At 37.6% G+C, this 15,984-nt stretch overlaps 1 protein-coding gene across 1 annotated transcript; it reads left to right on the forward strand.

Moving 5' to 3' along the window:
- Positions 1–14,183: 14,183 nt before the first annotated feature.
- Positions 14,184–15,155, forward strand: LOC116887340 (olfactory receptor 14J1-like). Its single transcript, XM_032888933.1, has one exon. It carries the CDS (start codon positions 14,184–14,186, stop codon positions 15,153–15,155), a length of 972 nt encoding a protein of 323 aa, XP_032744824.1.
- The last annotated feature ends 829 nt before the right edge of the window (positions 15,156–15,984 follow it).

Raw genomic sequence — 15,984 nt, forward strand, 5'->3', positions numbered from 1 at the left:
TCAGTCATCACCCTAGAAAAGAACTTAGAGGTCTAAAATTTTCATCAATGACCATAACCCTTAGAAAGCATTTGGAGAAATACAATTGTTAGTGAAGCTAGGATAAGATGTTTCTAGTACTGGCTCTGATATTGATATGAAAGGCATGGGATTTTAAAGTCAGGGTTCAAAAAAAAAATGGCTGTACTGGCAATGAGCCTGGTGGAGATTGATTTCTTATAACCAATTTTGCCCTTAGCTTCCTGATTCTTTTTTAAATTTTTTATAGGGTATATTTCTTTACTTACATTTCCAATGGTATTCCCTTTCCCAGTGTTCTGACCATAAACCTGCATTCCCACCCCCTTCCCAATACTAGTGTTCCACCCATCTACCTCACATACTGCACTCCCCCGAAATTCCCATACACAGGGGTCAACCCTGGCAGGACCAAGGACGTCCCCTTCCACTAGTGCCTCAACAAGGCTATTCTCTGTTACATATGCAGTTGGAGTCCTGAGTCAGTCCAGGTATAGTCATTCAGTGACAGTTTAGTCCCTGGGAGCTCTGGTTGGTTGACTTTGTTGCTCTTATGGGGTTGCAAGCCCCTTGAGCTCTTTCAATCCTTCCTCTAATTCCACTCAATGGGGTCTGGTTCTCAGTTCAGTGATTTGCTGTTATCATTGACCTCTGTATTGGACATGCTCTGGAAGTGTCTCTCAGGAGAGATCTGTATCTGGTCCCTTTCAACATGCACTTTTTAGCTTCATCAATCTTTTCTAGTTTTGGTGGCTGTATACATATGGGCCACATGTGGGGAAGGCTCTGAATGGCCGTTCTTTCAGTCACTGTTATAAAATTTGCTTCCACATCTCCTCCAATGAATATTTTCCACCTTTCAAGAAGGAGTGGGAGCATTTGCATTTTGGTCATCCTTCTTCTTGAGCTTCCTGTGGTCTGTGGATTGCATCTTGGATAATTTGAATTTTGCGCTAATATCCATTTATCAATGAGTACATACAATGTGTGTTTTTCTGGCATTCAGTTACCGCACTCAGGATGATATTTTCTATTTCATTCCATTTGCCTATGAATTTCATGAAGTCATTTTTTTTATAACAGAAAGCATTTAATTGGGGCTTGCTTAGACTTTTCAGAGTCTTAGTCCATTTATCATTATGGGAAGCATGGCAGCAAGCATGGAAGACAGACATAGTGTTGGAGAAGTATTTGAGAGCTACATCCTGATATTTATGTAGGTTGAGAGAATGAGACTGAGTCTGGCACGTGCTTTTGAAACCTCAAAGTGACATACTTTCTCCAACAAAGCCATACCGCCAAATTCTTCTTCTTCTTCTTCTTCTTCTTCTTCTTCTTCTTCTTCTTCTTCTTCTTCTTCTTCTTCTTCTTCTTCTTCTTCTTCTTCTTCTTCTTCTTCTCCTTCTTCCTTCTCCTTCTCCTTCTCCCTTCTCCTTCTCCTTCTCCTTCTCCTTCTCCTTCTCCTTCCCTTCTTCCTTCTTCTTCCTCTTCCTCTTCCTCTTCCTCTTCCTCTTCTTCTTCCTCTTCTTCTTCTTCTTCTTCTTCTTCTTCTTCTTCTTCTTCTTCTTCTTCTTCTTCTTCTTCTTCTTCTTTTTTTACTTTTTCTTCATCTTTATTAAATAGAGTATTTCTTATTTACATTTCGATGGTTATTCCCCTTCCCGATTTCCGGGCCAACATCCCGTAACTCCTCCCCCTCCCCTTCTCTATGGGAGTTCCCCTACCCATCCTCCCCCCCCATTACCACCCTCCCCCAACAATCACATTCATGAGAGGTTCAGTCTTGGCAGGACCAAGGGCTTCCCCTTCCACTGGTGCTCTTACTAGGCTATTCATTGCTACCTACGCAGTTGGAGCGCAGGGTCAGTCCATGAACAGTCTTTGGGTAGAGGCTTAGTCCCTGGAAGCTCTGGTTGCTTGGCATTGTTGTTCATATGGGGTCTCGAGCCCCTTCAAGCTCTTTCAGTCCTTTCTAAGATTCCTTCAATGGGGTCCCGTTCTCAGTTCAGTGGTTTAATGATGGCATTCGTCTATGTATTTGCCGTATTCTAGCTGTGTCTCTCAGGAGAGATCTACATCGGGTTCCTGTCAGCCTGAACTTCCTTGCTTCATCCATCTTATCTAGTTTGGTGGCTGTATATGTATGGGACACATGTGGGTCAGGCTCTGAATGGGTGTTCCTTCTGCCTCTGTTCTTAACTTTGCCTCCCTATTCCCTCCCAAGGGTATTCTTGTTCCCCTTTTAAAGAAGGAGTGAGGCATTCACATTTTGGTCATCCTTCTTGAGTTTCATTTGTTCTAGGCATCTAGGGTAATTCAAACATTTGGGCTAATATCAATTAACTAATAGCAATTAATTGTATGCACTTATCAATGAGTGCATACAATGTGTGTTTTTCTGTGATTGGGTTACCTCACTCAGGATGATATTTTCCAGTTCCATCCATTTGCCTATAAATTTCATAAAGTCATTGTTTTTGATAGCTGAGTATTATTCCACTGTGTAGATGTACCACATTTTCTGTATCCATTCCTCTGTTGAAGGGCATCTGGGTTCTTTCCAGCTTCTGGCTATTATAAATAAGGCTGCTATGAACATAGTGGAGCATGTGTCTTTGTTATACGTTGGGGCATCTTTTGGGTATATGCCCAGGAGTGGTATAGCTGGATCCTCAGGTAGTGGAATGTCCAGTTTCTGAGGAACCTCCAGACTGATTTCCAGAGTGATTGTACCAGTTTACAATCCCACCAACAATGGAGGAGTGTTACTCTTTCTCCACATCTCTCCTGCATCTGCTGTCACCAGAGTATTTTATCTTAGCCATTCTGACTGGTGTGAGGTGGAATCTCAGGGTTGTTTTGATTTGCATTTCCCTGATTACTAAGGATGTTAAACATTTCTTTAGGTCCTTTTTGGCCATTAGATATTCCTCAGCTGCAAATGTTTCGTTTTGCTCTGTACCCCATTTTTAATAGGGTTATTTAGCTCTCTGGAGTCTCACTTCTTGAGTTCTTTGTATATTGGATATTAGGCCTCTATCAGATGTACAATTGGTAAAGATCTTTTCCCAATCTGTTTTGCCGTTTTTTCCTAATGACAGTGTCTTCTGCCTTACAGAAGCTTTGCAGTTTTATAAGGTCCCATTTGTCAATTTTTGATTTTAGAGCATAAGCCATTGGTGTTTTTTTTTTTTTTTTTCAGGAAATTTTCCCCATTGCCCATGTGTTAGAGGCTATTCCCCACTTTTTCTTCTATTAGCTTGAGTGTACCTGGTTGGATATGGAGGTCCTTGATCCACTTGGACTTACGCTTTGTACCTGGTGATAAGAATGGATCTATTTGCATTCTTCTACATGCTGACCTCCAGTTGAACCAACACCTTTTGTTGAAAATGCTATCTTTCTTCCATTGGATTGTTTTAGCTTCTTTGTCAAAGATCAAATGACTGTAGGTGTGTGGGTTCATTTCTGGATCTTCAATTCTCTTCCAATGATCTATCTGCCTGTCTCTGTTCCAATACCATGCAGTTTTTATAATTATTGCTCTATAATACTCCTTAAAGTCAAGGATGGTGTGATTGTACAGAAGTTCTTTTATTGTTGAGTGTAGTTTTTCGCTATCCGGGGTTTTTTATATTCCAAATGAATTTGCAAATTGCTCTTTCTAGCTGTATAAAGAATTGAGTAGGAATTTTGATGGGGATTGCATTGAATCTGTAGATTGCTTTTGGGAAAATGGTCATCTTTACTATATTAATCCAGCTAATCCATGAGTGTGGGATATCTTTCCATCTTCTGAGATCTTCAATTTCTTTTTTCAGACACTTGAAATTCTTATCTTACAGATATTTCACTTGCTTGGTTAAAGTCACACCAAGACGTTTTATATTATTTGTGACTATTGTGAACGGTGTCATTATCAAATTTCTTTCGCAACCTGTTTAGCCATTGAGTAGAGGAGGGCTACTGATTTGTTTGAGTTTGCTCAAACTTTGCTGAAGTTGTTTATCAGGGTAAGTAGTTCTCTGATGGAACTAATGGGATCATTTATGTATACTATCATATTACCTACAAATAGTGATAATTTGATTTCTTCCCTTCCAATTTGTATCCCTTTGACCTCCTTTCATTGTCTGATTGCTCTGGCTAGGATTTGAGTACTATATGGAATAAGTAGGGAGAGAGTGGGAAGCCTTGTCTAGTCCCTGATTTTAGCGGGATTGCTTCAAGTTCCTCCATTTAATTTGATGTTAGCTACTGGTTTGCTGAAAATTGCTTTTACTATGTTTAGGTAAGGGCCTTAAATTCCTGATTATTCCAGGGCTTTTATCATGAAGGGGTGTTGAATTTTGTCAAATACTCTCTCAGTATCTAATGAAATGATCATGTGGTTCTTATCTTTGAGTTTGTTTATATATTGGCTTACATTGATGAATTTCTGTATATTAAACCATCCCTGGATCCCTGGGATGAAGCCTACTTGATCATGATGGATGATCGTTTTGATGTGTTCTTTGATTCAGTTTGCAAGAGTTTTATTGAGTATTTTTGCATCAATATTCATAAGGGAAATTGGTCTGAGGTTCTCTTTCTTTGCTAGGTCTTAGTATGGTTTAGGTATAAGCATAATTGTGACTTCGTAGAAGGAAGTGGGTAGTGCTCCATCTGTTTCTATTTTGTGGAATAGTATGGACAGTATTGGTATGAGGTCTTCTATGAAGGTCTGATAGAATTCTGCACTAAACCCATCTGGTCCTGGGCTCTTTTTGATTGGGAGACTTTTAATAACTGCTTCTATTTCTTTAGGAGTTATTGGGTTGTTTAGAAGGTTTATTTTTTCCTGATTTAACTTTGATACCTGATATCTGTCTAGAAAATTTTCCATTTCCTCCAGATTTTCCAGTTTTGTTGAATATAGGCTTTTGTAGTAGGATCCAATGATTTTTTTTTTAATTTCTTCAGATTCTGTTGTTATGTCTCGCTTTTCATTTCTGATTTTGTTAATTTGGACACCCTCTCTGTGACCTCTGGTTAGCCTGGCAAAGGGTTTATCTATCTTATTGATGTTCTCAAAGAACCGGCTCCTGGTTTTTTTTTATTCTTTCTATGGTTCTTTTCATTTCTACTTGGTTGATTTCAGCTCTGAGTTTTATTACTTCCTGCCTTCTACTCCTCTTGGTTTATTTATTTCTTATTTGTTCTAGAATTTTTAGCTGTGCTGTCAAGCTGATGACATATGCTCTCTCCTGTTTCTTTTTGCAGGCATTCAGAGCTATGAGTTTTCCTCTTAGTACCACTTTCATTTTGTCTCATAAGTTTGGGATTTTTTTTTTAATCTTCATTTTCATTGAATTCTAAGCAGTGTCTAATTTCTTTCTTTATTTCTTCCTTGACCGAGATGACATTGAGTAGAGTATTGTTCAACTTCCATGTAGATGTGGACTTTCTGTCATTATTGTTGTTATTGAAGACCAGTCTTAGTGTGTGGTTATCTGATAGGATGCATGGGATTATTTCCATCTTCCTCTATCTGTTGAGGCCTCTTTTTTTGACTTATTATATGGTTAGTTTTGGAGAAGGTTCCATGAGGTGCTGAGAAGAAGGGATATCCTTTTGATTTAGGATGGAATGTTCTATAAATATCTGTTAAATCCATTTGTTTCATTAAGTTCTGCTAGTTTCTCTATGTTTCTTTTAAATTTGTCTTTCCATGATCTGTCCATTGATGAGAGTGGGGTGTTGAAATCTACTATTTTCATGTGATGTACAATGTATGCTTTGAGCTTTAGTAAGGTTTCTTTTATGAAGATAGGTGCCCTTGCTTTGGAGCATAGATATTTAGGATTGAGAGTTCATGTTGATGGATTTTTCCTTTGAGAATATGAAGTGTCCTTACTTATCTTTTTTAATGACTTTTGGTTGAAAGTCAATTTTATTTGATATTAGAATGGCAACTAAAGCTTATTTCTTCAGGACATTTGCTTGGAACATTGCTTTCCAGCTTTTCACTCTGAGGCAGTGTCTGTCTTTGTCTCTGAGGTGTATTTCCTGCATGCAGCAATATGCGGGGTCCTCTTTACGTATCCAGTCTGTTAGTCTATGTCTTTTTATTTGGTAAATGAGTCCATTAATGCTGAGAGATATTAAGGAATAGTGATTGTTTCTTCCTGTTATTTTCATTGTTAGAGGTGGAATTATGTGTCTTAGTCTCTCTTTTGGTTTGATTGCAAGGAAATTATACTCTTGCTTTCTGTATGGTGTAGTTTCACTCCATTTGTTGGAGTTTTCCATCTATTATTCTCTGTAGGGCTGGATTTGTAGAAAGATATTGTGTAAATTTGGTTTTGTCATGGAATATCTTGGTTTCTCCATCTACATTGAGAGTTTTGCTGGATACAGTAACTTGGGCTGGCATTTGTGTTCTCTTAGTGTTTGTATGACATCTGTCCTGGATCTTCTGGCTTTTATATTCTCTGGTGAGAAATCTGGTGTAATTCTTATAGGTCTGCCTTTACATGTCACTTGACCTTTTTCCCTTATTACTTTTAATATTCTTTCTTTGTTTTGTGCATTTGGTGTTTTAACTATTATGTGATGGGAGGAATTCCTTTCTGGTTCAATCTATTTGGAGTTCTGTAGACTGTTTGTATGTTTACGGGCATCTCTTTTTTTAGGTTAGGGAGATTTTCTTCTATAATTTTGTTGAATATATTTACTGGCCCTTTAAATTGGGAGTCTTCACTTTCTTCTATACCTATTATCATTAGCTTTTGTCTTCTCATTGTGTCCTGAGTTTCCTTTATGTTTTATGCTACTAGCTTTTTTCATTTTACATTATCTTTGACAGTTGCGGCAATGTTTTCTAAGGTATCTTCTGACCCTAACATTCTCTCTTATATCATTTGTATTCTGCTGGTGATGCTTGTATCTACGTCTCCTTGTCTCTTCCTTAGGTGTTCTATATCCAGGGTTATCTCCCTTTGTGCTTTCTTTATTGTTTCTATTTCCATTTTTGATTCGTTCACCTCTTTGGCTGTGTTTTCCTGTAATTCTTTCAGGGTTTTTTGTGTTTCCACTCTAAAGGCTTCTACTTGTTTGCTGATGTTTTCCTGAATTTCTTTAAGGGAGTTCTTTATGTTTTTCTTAAAGTCCTCCATCATTATCAAAAATGTGATTTTAAATCTAAGTCTTGCTTTTCTGATATGTTTCAATATCCAGTATTTTTTTTGGTGGGAGAACTATGCTCTGCTGGTGCCAAGTAGTCTTGGTTTCTGTTGCTTAGATTCCTGTGCTTGTATCTAGCCATTGGGTTTGTCTCTGATGTTTGCTTGTCTTGCTGTTTCTGAGAGCAACTTGACCCTGCTGTAGAACTCTGTGTCAGCACTCCAGTAGAACTGTTTCCTCTTTTCTTTCATCCTCTTCTGAGAATAGGTGCTCTGATTTCAGGTGTCTCAGTGCTCCTAGAGACTGTCTTTCAGCTCTAGGCTGGGCAGGAATCAAAGGGTCCTGCCCCTGATTGCTATATGCCCTTGCACTCAGCAGGCACAGTTGGCCCTATGTGATTCCCTCTTGGGTCTGGACTGTGGGCAGAAGGTAGTCTCCTCTGACTTCTCAGGAGTATCCACACTGCTGTGGGTCCAGCTCTCTCCCTCACAAGATTTGGGTGCAGCGAGTTTTTTGGTGGTTCAATTTGTTCTTGGGAGCAGACCAGAAACATGGCTCTACCAGCAGCTGTCTGTTTCTATATCCCTGTTTCCAGAGGCACTGTGCAGTTTCCCTTGGATCAGGGATGTGGGCAGAGGTGTGCAGAGGTGGCAGTCTGTCCTGCGGTCTCAGAATGTCTGCAGTCCTGGGTGTTCAACTCTCTTCCCCACAAGATTTGGGTGCAGAGAACCAGACACTAAAGTTTTAAACAAAGGTACCTTTAAAGTACCTTGCATTTTACATTCCTCATGGGTGTACTCATCCTAATCTTGTCTTACATTTATTTTGATGATCTACATTAGAGCAGGAAGATACACTCCTAGCTTTGCAATTATTGTTCTAATTGCAAGATAATTATCCATCTCATTTGGTAAAAAGGTTTACCATATTCTACCTGGTGTGCTATTTTTAATTAATTAATTAATTAATTAATTCCGTTTACTACCCAATACATTCTCCCCTCTCCCCTTCCAGACCCCATCTCACAACTCTTCTTCATATTTCCTCCCTCCTCTTTTCCTATGAATATAGGGAACCCCAAAATCACTCCCCAACTTGCACAATCAGAAACTGCAAGACTAGACACATCCTCTCTCACTGAAGGTCTGATTTCATAGTTTAATCTCTCAACTTGACACATATGCTTTCTGTTGTAACTATAAATCCAAGGAACACAAGCAATCTGGGTAGGAAATGCTTTATTTAATCTTATAGTCCACAATCCATAATTTAGGGAAATTAGTGAAAAGGCTCAAGGCATGAAACTAGAAGCAAAAAAGGGAGCATAAGTCTTGAAGAAGTGATGCTTTCTTTCCTGGGCTTGTTCAGCTTGCTTACTTATACAACCCAGAAACACTTGTCCAGTGGCTCCATCCACAGAGCAATTCCACATCAATCATTAATCAAGAACATGCATGGTCAGACTTGCTTACAGGTCGGCATAATGGAAGCATTTTCTCAATTGAGTTTTCCTCTTTCCAGATGATCCTAGTTTGTGCTCAACTGACAAAATTTAACCAGCACGGCACTCAGGATAAAGAAATATCTATTATCTTTTTTCAGAGTTGTCTACTGTGAAAAACAGTGATGTCAAAAATTGTATGGTTACACCAAGAAAAGTGTAGATTGTTTCCATTATTCTGTCTATGGAGTCCTCTCTGTTCAGCTAGCACATGGAGCAATATGAAATGTAAATGAGAATGTTTAGTAGAATCATTTTCATTTAATTTTTATAATTATTCTACATTCTCAGAAATTGCAAATTAATATAGATCCCTACATGTATAAAGCATTATAGCTGCTACTTCAGTTGAGCTATAACTACTTCTTCACCACAGGCATATCTGTGGTTTTACCCTTCATAAAGTTACATTCACCTTTCTTCCCCACCACATTCCAGTCCAAACAATCAAAGATATTTTCTCCATCTTCAAAACATTGTTATTTCAGGAATTGTACATATATTGTCATGCATCATGTGAAATTCTGAAGTTGATTTTTGTTACTAGCAACTGTTCACATTTGTATACATAAACCTTTCCCTTCCTGTTTTTGTGTGGTATGCTGTAATAAAGATGCACTAAATGTACTTAACATTTCACGCATTAGATAAAATTTAGATTGTTTCCAGCTTGTGGCTATTAAAAACAAGTAGAACTGAACACTTGTGCACTAGTGACTTTCAATGTCATGGCACAAATATGAATGTATGCAATCTTTGGATTAACAAATAGTTGTGTGTCTGGTTGTTAAGAAAAAAAAAAAAAAAAACAACTACATAAGATCTCTGTGAGTCCTGCCTGGAAATAGGTGTTTCACTTCTACTTACATTCGACTAGATGTAAATAAGGTGAATGTGCAGCCATGTTGAAAGGTGGGATGGGACATGTGCTCTATTAATACAAAGAAGATAAAGAGATAAGGGTTGATGAGTACACAGCAGTATTAGCTTCCGTACTGCAAGGCTTTTACTCAAATTCATAAAACTTGTTTTTGACTATTATCAATTTTGACTATTATTAATTTTATATTGGTAGACTATGTGGGATGAAATATTTTATGAACCTAGTCCTTTAAATGACCCTATGCTTTACAGTGTCATTTGGCCCTTGGACTTCTGGGAATAAGGGTGGGAGGGCATAAAAAGCCAGCAGAGGCTGAGAGAAAGAGAGAGTAGTAGGACTGAGGAGTAGGGAGGAGTAGGGTCCAGGAGAGAGTAGAGTAGTGTCAGAGAAGACTGTTTATACAGAAAGAAAGAACATTTAGTAGAGAAGAGAGAAAAAGAATCTGAACGGAGTGAAAAATAGAGGGAATTGTAAGTGAATTGGGACAGCAGACTGAGAAGGGAGGACTTTTTATGACAATTGAAGCAGGGGAAGCTGATCTGAGCCAAAATATTGGTAGGAGGGTCATAAAACAAAGAAACAAAACAAGACAAAAACACTTCACAAAGTAGCCAAAAGAAAAAAATTAACAAGAAACATAAAACTGTATGCATAAGGCTACAAGCCTGAATGAGAATTTAGTTGGAAGCATTGGAAAAATAACTTTAAGGTAATGTTTCTGATCTAATGCTGCTATCTCTTACCTGTCTATATTACTAGCTGGCATTGCTCTGGGGTGTGTGTATATGTTGCTGTAGGACACTGCAATGTTGCACACTTCATCTCTTTGGGTAAAGAGTACAGAAATAGTTGTAATATATTTGTAAATTCAAACTTTTACACTGAAATATATGAATTTTCATGATTCATCTATTAGGTACGGAGCATATGTTCAAAACCATCTCACAGTGTTCCCAAATAAGAACTTTAACTAAAAGTGGATTACTATGTGATGCTCATACCAACAGCAACAATAAGAAGCCTGGTAAGTGTACAGCCTTCTGGGTGTCACTGTGATCTTGTGAACCAGAATTGCTAAGTGTTGGGGCTCTGCTCTCTAGGTTGAAACCTCCTCCCAGGTAGTGTCTCAGATCTGCTACTTTAGGAATCACTGAACTGGCAATAAAACCCCAGCCTCACCAAATCACCTGGCCACTGTGTGACCATTTCAATGGATCCAAGTTCCAAGTGACAAAAGAATAGAGAAAATGAGGCACATCTGTTCCTCAGTTTGGCTTCTTTAAAAGTTCCACCTCTCAAAGAAAAAAAATAATAGAAAAAATCTGTCTTCAATGGCACATTTTAAAACTCTATGGTTGTGGAAAAGTAACGTCACAGGTAGTGATCAGTTTGAATAGATGTCTACACACAAAGAAATCCTGAAGTGAGTTTTCCAATATTAAAGGACAAATGTAGGGAAGTTATTCTATAAATCCTTGAAGTAAATTACTCTATAAATGAAGGTGGAAACAGCAAAGGTATAATTCAATCAAGGAATTAAGGAAGCTCACCTTACTGAAAATGAGTAGATTAATAAAAACCACATATGTGATCCATGTCAAATTTTTAAAATAATATGCAAGAGAAGCATAAACAGGAAATGTTGATATGTAATGTGTTTATGTAACTGAAGAATTAGGAAAACTATGTTTAAAACACTGTCTGAGGTAAGCAGTAGAGATAAAGCTTTGAGTGTTACATGTTGTAAAAACAAAACAAAACAAACAAAAAACTGTTTTCCCCAAAGTCATTCATAATTTTTCTTGATAGTTATATTTTTGGCTAAAAAATTTTGGTGTATATCTAAAAGACCACTGTTTGAATTTCACATTTCATTTGTTATAAAAAATGTTTGAGACATAAGTTCTTTATATAAAGTAGATCTTAAAATATTTAGCTTAATAAAAATAAAACCAATTGTTTAGATCAAATAAAAATTTTGCTGAAAATTACCAGAATTTCTGCCTTATGAAACTCAGTGCTGAATGAGTTTTGATTCTCCTTGTCCAGTTTGACAAAAATGTAAGTAGAAATAACAAACAATAACTCTGCTGTTATTTTACAACACAACAGAAAAGAGAAATATATAAAATGTTAGAGGCAACCTTACAGTGTTCAGTTTTTCTGATGTTATCTGGTTTGTGGCTTTGATGAAAACCATTTGGTCTGATGAATCTCAAGAGATTAAATTTCTAGTTGTTTTTATGGATTGAAAGCCAAGAGCGTTTCCAATATGGCAGCTAAGTATATTTTAAAGCTTTTGATTCACTGATGCTTTATTACAATCTTTTATCTTTTTTCTTATTTATTTATTTATTTATTTATTTATTTATTTATTTTTACACTCCAGATTTTATTCCCCTCCCAAGCCACGCTCCAACAGTTCCACATTCCATATCTCCTCCCCACACACCCTGTCTCGATGAGGATGTCCCCACCCCACCCATCCTATCAGACCTCTAAACACCCTGCGGCCTCCAGTCCTTGAGGGTTAGATGCATCCTCTATGACTGAACCCAGATCCAGTAGTCCTCTGCTCTATATGTGTTGGGGACCTCATATCAGCTGGTATATGTTGCCTGGTTGGTGATCTAGTATCTGAGAGATCTCAGGGGTTCAGGTTAATTTTGACTGCTGGTCCTCTACAGGGTCTCCCTCCTCACAAGTGGGAGAGGAAGGAACTTGGGATGGAAAGGGGATGGAGGACAGGGGGAAAGGAGTACATGATCTGGTGTTGGGTAGGGGGAAAGGAATGAAACCCTGAGAGCCAGCAGAAAGAATGGAAAGAGGAGACCTAGGTAAATAGGAGGTTGGGAAGTCACTCTAGAATGTACTGGAAACCTGGGAGGTGAAAAGACTCTCAGCACGCAAAGGGTGGGACCCTAGATGAAATGACCTACAGTAGGGAGAGGGAACTTGTAGAGCCCACCTCTAGGAGAAAGACAGGACATCAAGTGAGGGATGGGTAGCCATCCTACAGTCAGAATTCTGACCCATAATTGTTACTGTCTGAAAGAACTACAGGGATGGAAATAGAGAAGAGCCTGAGGAAAAGAAAGTCCAGCAACAGGCCCAAAAATCCAGCTCAAGGGCAGGCCCCAAGGCATGACACCATTACTAAGGCTATGGAGCACCCACAAAAAGGGACCTACCATGACTGACCTCTGAAAGACCCAACAAGCAGGTGAAAGAGTCAGATGCAGATATTTACACCCAACCAATGAACAGAAGCCGCTGACTCCCATGTTTGAATTAGGGCAAAGCTGGAGGACAATGCTTTATTACAACTTTAAAACAGGCCTTTATCAGGGAAAACTGTAGAAATAGAATACACAGACATTGAGTGGATTCTACAAAAGGAGTGTGAGGAAGGCAGCCTGAGTCTGCACAATTTCAGAAGTAAAATAGCACTAGATGGGTATTCCTCTGAGCTTAAATTAGAGAGGAACTGTTTTAATGTCAAGATTCAGAATTCTCACAACAACCAGTTCTACAAGATGATTTACTCAGACACAAACAATCATGTGTACACACCACCCTCCAAACACACACACACACACCCACACACACACACACACACACACACACACACACTCATACAACTGAAAAACAGGGTTTTTCTTTTCAAGTTTGTGGGGTTTGTTTTGTTTTGTTTTGTTTTTTTGATACCAACTATGCAACAGGTCATCAAGTTAGACACCAAATTGGAAAATGACACATATTTTCTTGAAAATGTAAGTTTTGTTGCATACTTTAAAAAATGTCATGTAAAAATAGAAGCAATCTTTGAGTGCTTGCTGAGAAACTTCAAAGCTCTGGGCTTGGTTCTACTCTTAAAAAAATTAGAAAAACAGTAGGATGCTCTAATGATTAGGCTCTTAGCACCACTGTATGTAGCTTCTATGGTAATGAGCACATCGTTTGCTAGGAAGAAAATGTGTATCCCCTGTTCACAGCTAGATTTTTCTGCTACAATACAGAAGTACACAAAATGTCAGTACAGAAAACTTTAACCAATATCTCATAACTGTATTTCTATTGTGACTTGAAAGCCATAGGTTTCACTGGTGGAAATTGAAATGTCTTTAGAGAAATCAAAACAATATTCAGTGATGATAAAGATGAGTTGTTGATGTGGTACTCAGTTGTTATTACTACCTAAGTATTAAGTCTAAGCTTCATCACAGAACAACTGTTTTATCCCGAACATTCATGCTATTGAAAGTATATTTATCAAGTTTTCAATGCAATTTCTTGATGAACTGCAATTTCTTAAACATTAGCCACTGGAATAGAGAAAACAGAACATTAATGTATAAGTTCTGTTAATACATTATAATTATAAATTCTTATACATTATCATATATTAATTATACATTATATATCATATATTACAAATTATATTATATATTAATTATATATTGGATATTATATGTTATATGTCATACAATATATATTAGTCTATATTCTATATTACATGCCTTATGTTATATGTCATATATACACATTATAAATATATATTATTGCATTTCATAAACATTTTTACTTTCCAGTTGTTATCACAAATTTATTCTCAAAATGACTGCAAGAAACATAACCACAATGAGTGGATTTCTCCTAATGGGGTTCTCTGACAACCATGAGCTGCAGGTCTTACAAGCTTTACTCTTCTTGGTGACATATCTATTTGGAACAGCAGGTAACTTCATCATTATCACCATCACAACACTGGACCCACAGCTCCAGTCTCCAATGTATTACTTTCTGAAGCACCTTTCCATTCTGGACCTCTCATCCCTCTCTGTCACAGTTCCCCAGTATGTTTATAGTTCACTGGCACGAAGTGGCTACATATCATTTGGCCAGTGCATGATGCAGGTTTTTTTCTTCACAGCTTTGGCCTGGAGTGAATTGGCCATTCTCACAGTGATGTCTTATGACCGTTATGTGGCCATCTGCCTCCCACTGCACTATGAGGTCATCATGGGTCCCAGAAAGTGCACTTGGGCTGTGGCAGCTGTGTGGTTAAGTGGAAGCATCACAGGAACATTATACACAGCAAGTACACACTCTATCAGATTCTGTGGGGACAAAATAATTCACCAGTTCTTCTGTGATGTCCCCCAGTTGCTCAAGATCTCTTGCACTAATGATTACGTTGGAGTACAGAAAGTGTCTACTTTCCTGACTTTATTGGCCTTTGCCTGCTTCGTGGGGATTGCCTTCTCCTATGGCCAGATATTCTCTACAGTTCTCAGGATTCCCTCTGCAGAGGGTCGACCTAAGGTCTTCTCTACCTGCCTGCCCCATCTCTTTGTTGTTTCATTTTTTCTCTCAACAGGCATTTGTGCCTATCTAAAGCCAACCTCAGACTCACCAACTGCTTTAGACCTCATACTCTCTATTTTTTACACTGTACTACCCCCAACCCTCAACCCTGTTATCTATAGTCTGAGAAATGCATCCTTGAAGGGAGCGATAAAGAAGGTACTGTTAAGTGAGGAATTCATTGGGAAAAATTATTTTTGTTCTGTTATTCATGCTTGCTAATACCGGACACAAAGAATGTTTTTCATACATTGAATATGTTAGATATATAATGTTAAGGATAAAAGATATTGTCTAGAAAATATGTATTACAAACCTATAGCATAGCAATTGCAATATGATTCTTTAAACCTATTTCATTAAATTTACTTCTGTTTTTTTAATGTTTGTAAAAAAAAAATACATGATTATCCTCCAGTAATATAGATCCAATTCTTCCTAACTCTTCCAGTGTCTTGCCACACTATTACACATGTGAACTTATCAGCAATTGTAGCATGAGTCTTGCAAACATGTTTATAGGAATATCATAATAATAAGCATAAAGAATAATTACAGTTACTGCTTACTCAATTCACAAAGTGGATCATAATTTTAATATTTATCACTTATGTCAAAGGTTCATGTTACTTTCTATCTTTCTGTATACAAAATTTAAGAAACAACACAAACAAGTATGCCATTTCTATGCATATTTATATAAAATAATTACTATAGTTGTCTTGGGTGCCAAGTATTCAATGTAATTCAATATACAAATAAGCCTCTGCTTTTTAATGTGAATCATTAATTTTCACATTTGTATTAATTTTCACCTACTAATAAGTCATTTTTATAATAATCAAAGTACTCAGAAGGCAGAGGCAGGAAGTCCTATGTAATGTTTTTAGGCCTGCCTGGTCTATATAGTAATAATGATAACTGCTAAAAAGTCTTAAATACTTTCTTGCTGATTCTGAGGGTTAAAAGACTCTGGCTTAGGCAATTAACACCTGTAGTCTCATAGAGGGGGATTAAGAAATGCAACTCTTGTTCTGTTTCCACAGGAATT

Source organism: Rattus rattus, chromosome 18, assembly GCF_011064425.1.
Source record: "Rattus rattus isolate New Zealand chromosome 18, Rrattus_CSIRO_v1, whole genome shotgun sequence".
Lineage (NCBI taxonomy): Eukaryota > Metazoa > Chordata > Mammalia > Rodentia > Muridae > Rattus > Rattus rattus.

What these genes read in the sequence shown, in the direction of transcription:
- LOC116887340 (XM_032888933.1), top strand. Translation starts at nt 14,184, where the DNA reads ATGACTGCAAGAAACATAACCACAATGAGTGGATTTCTCCTAATGGGG.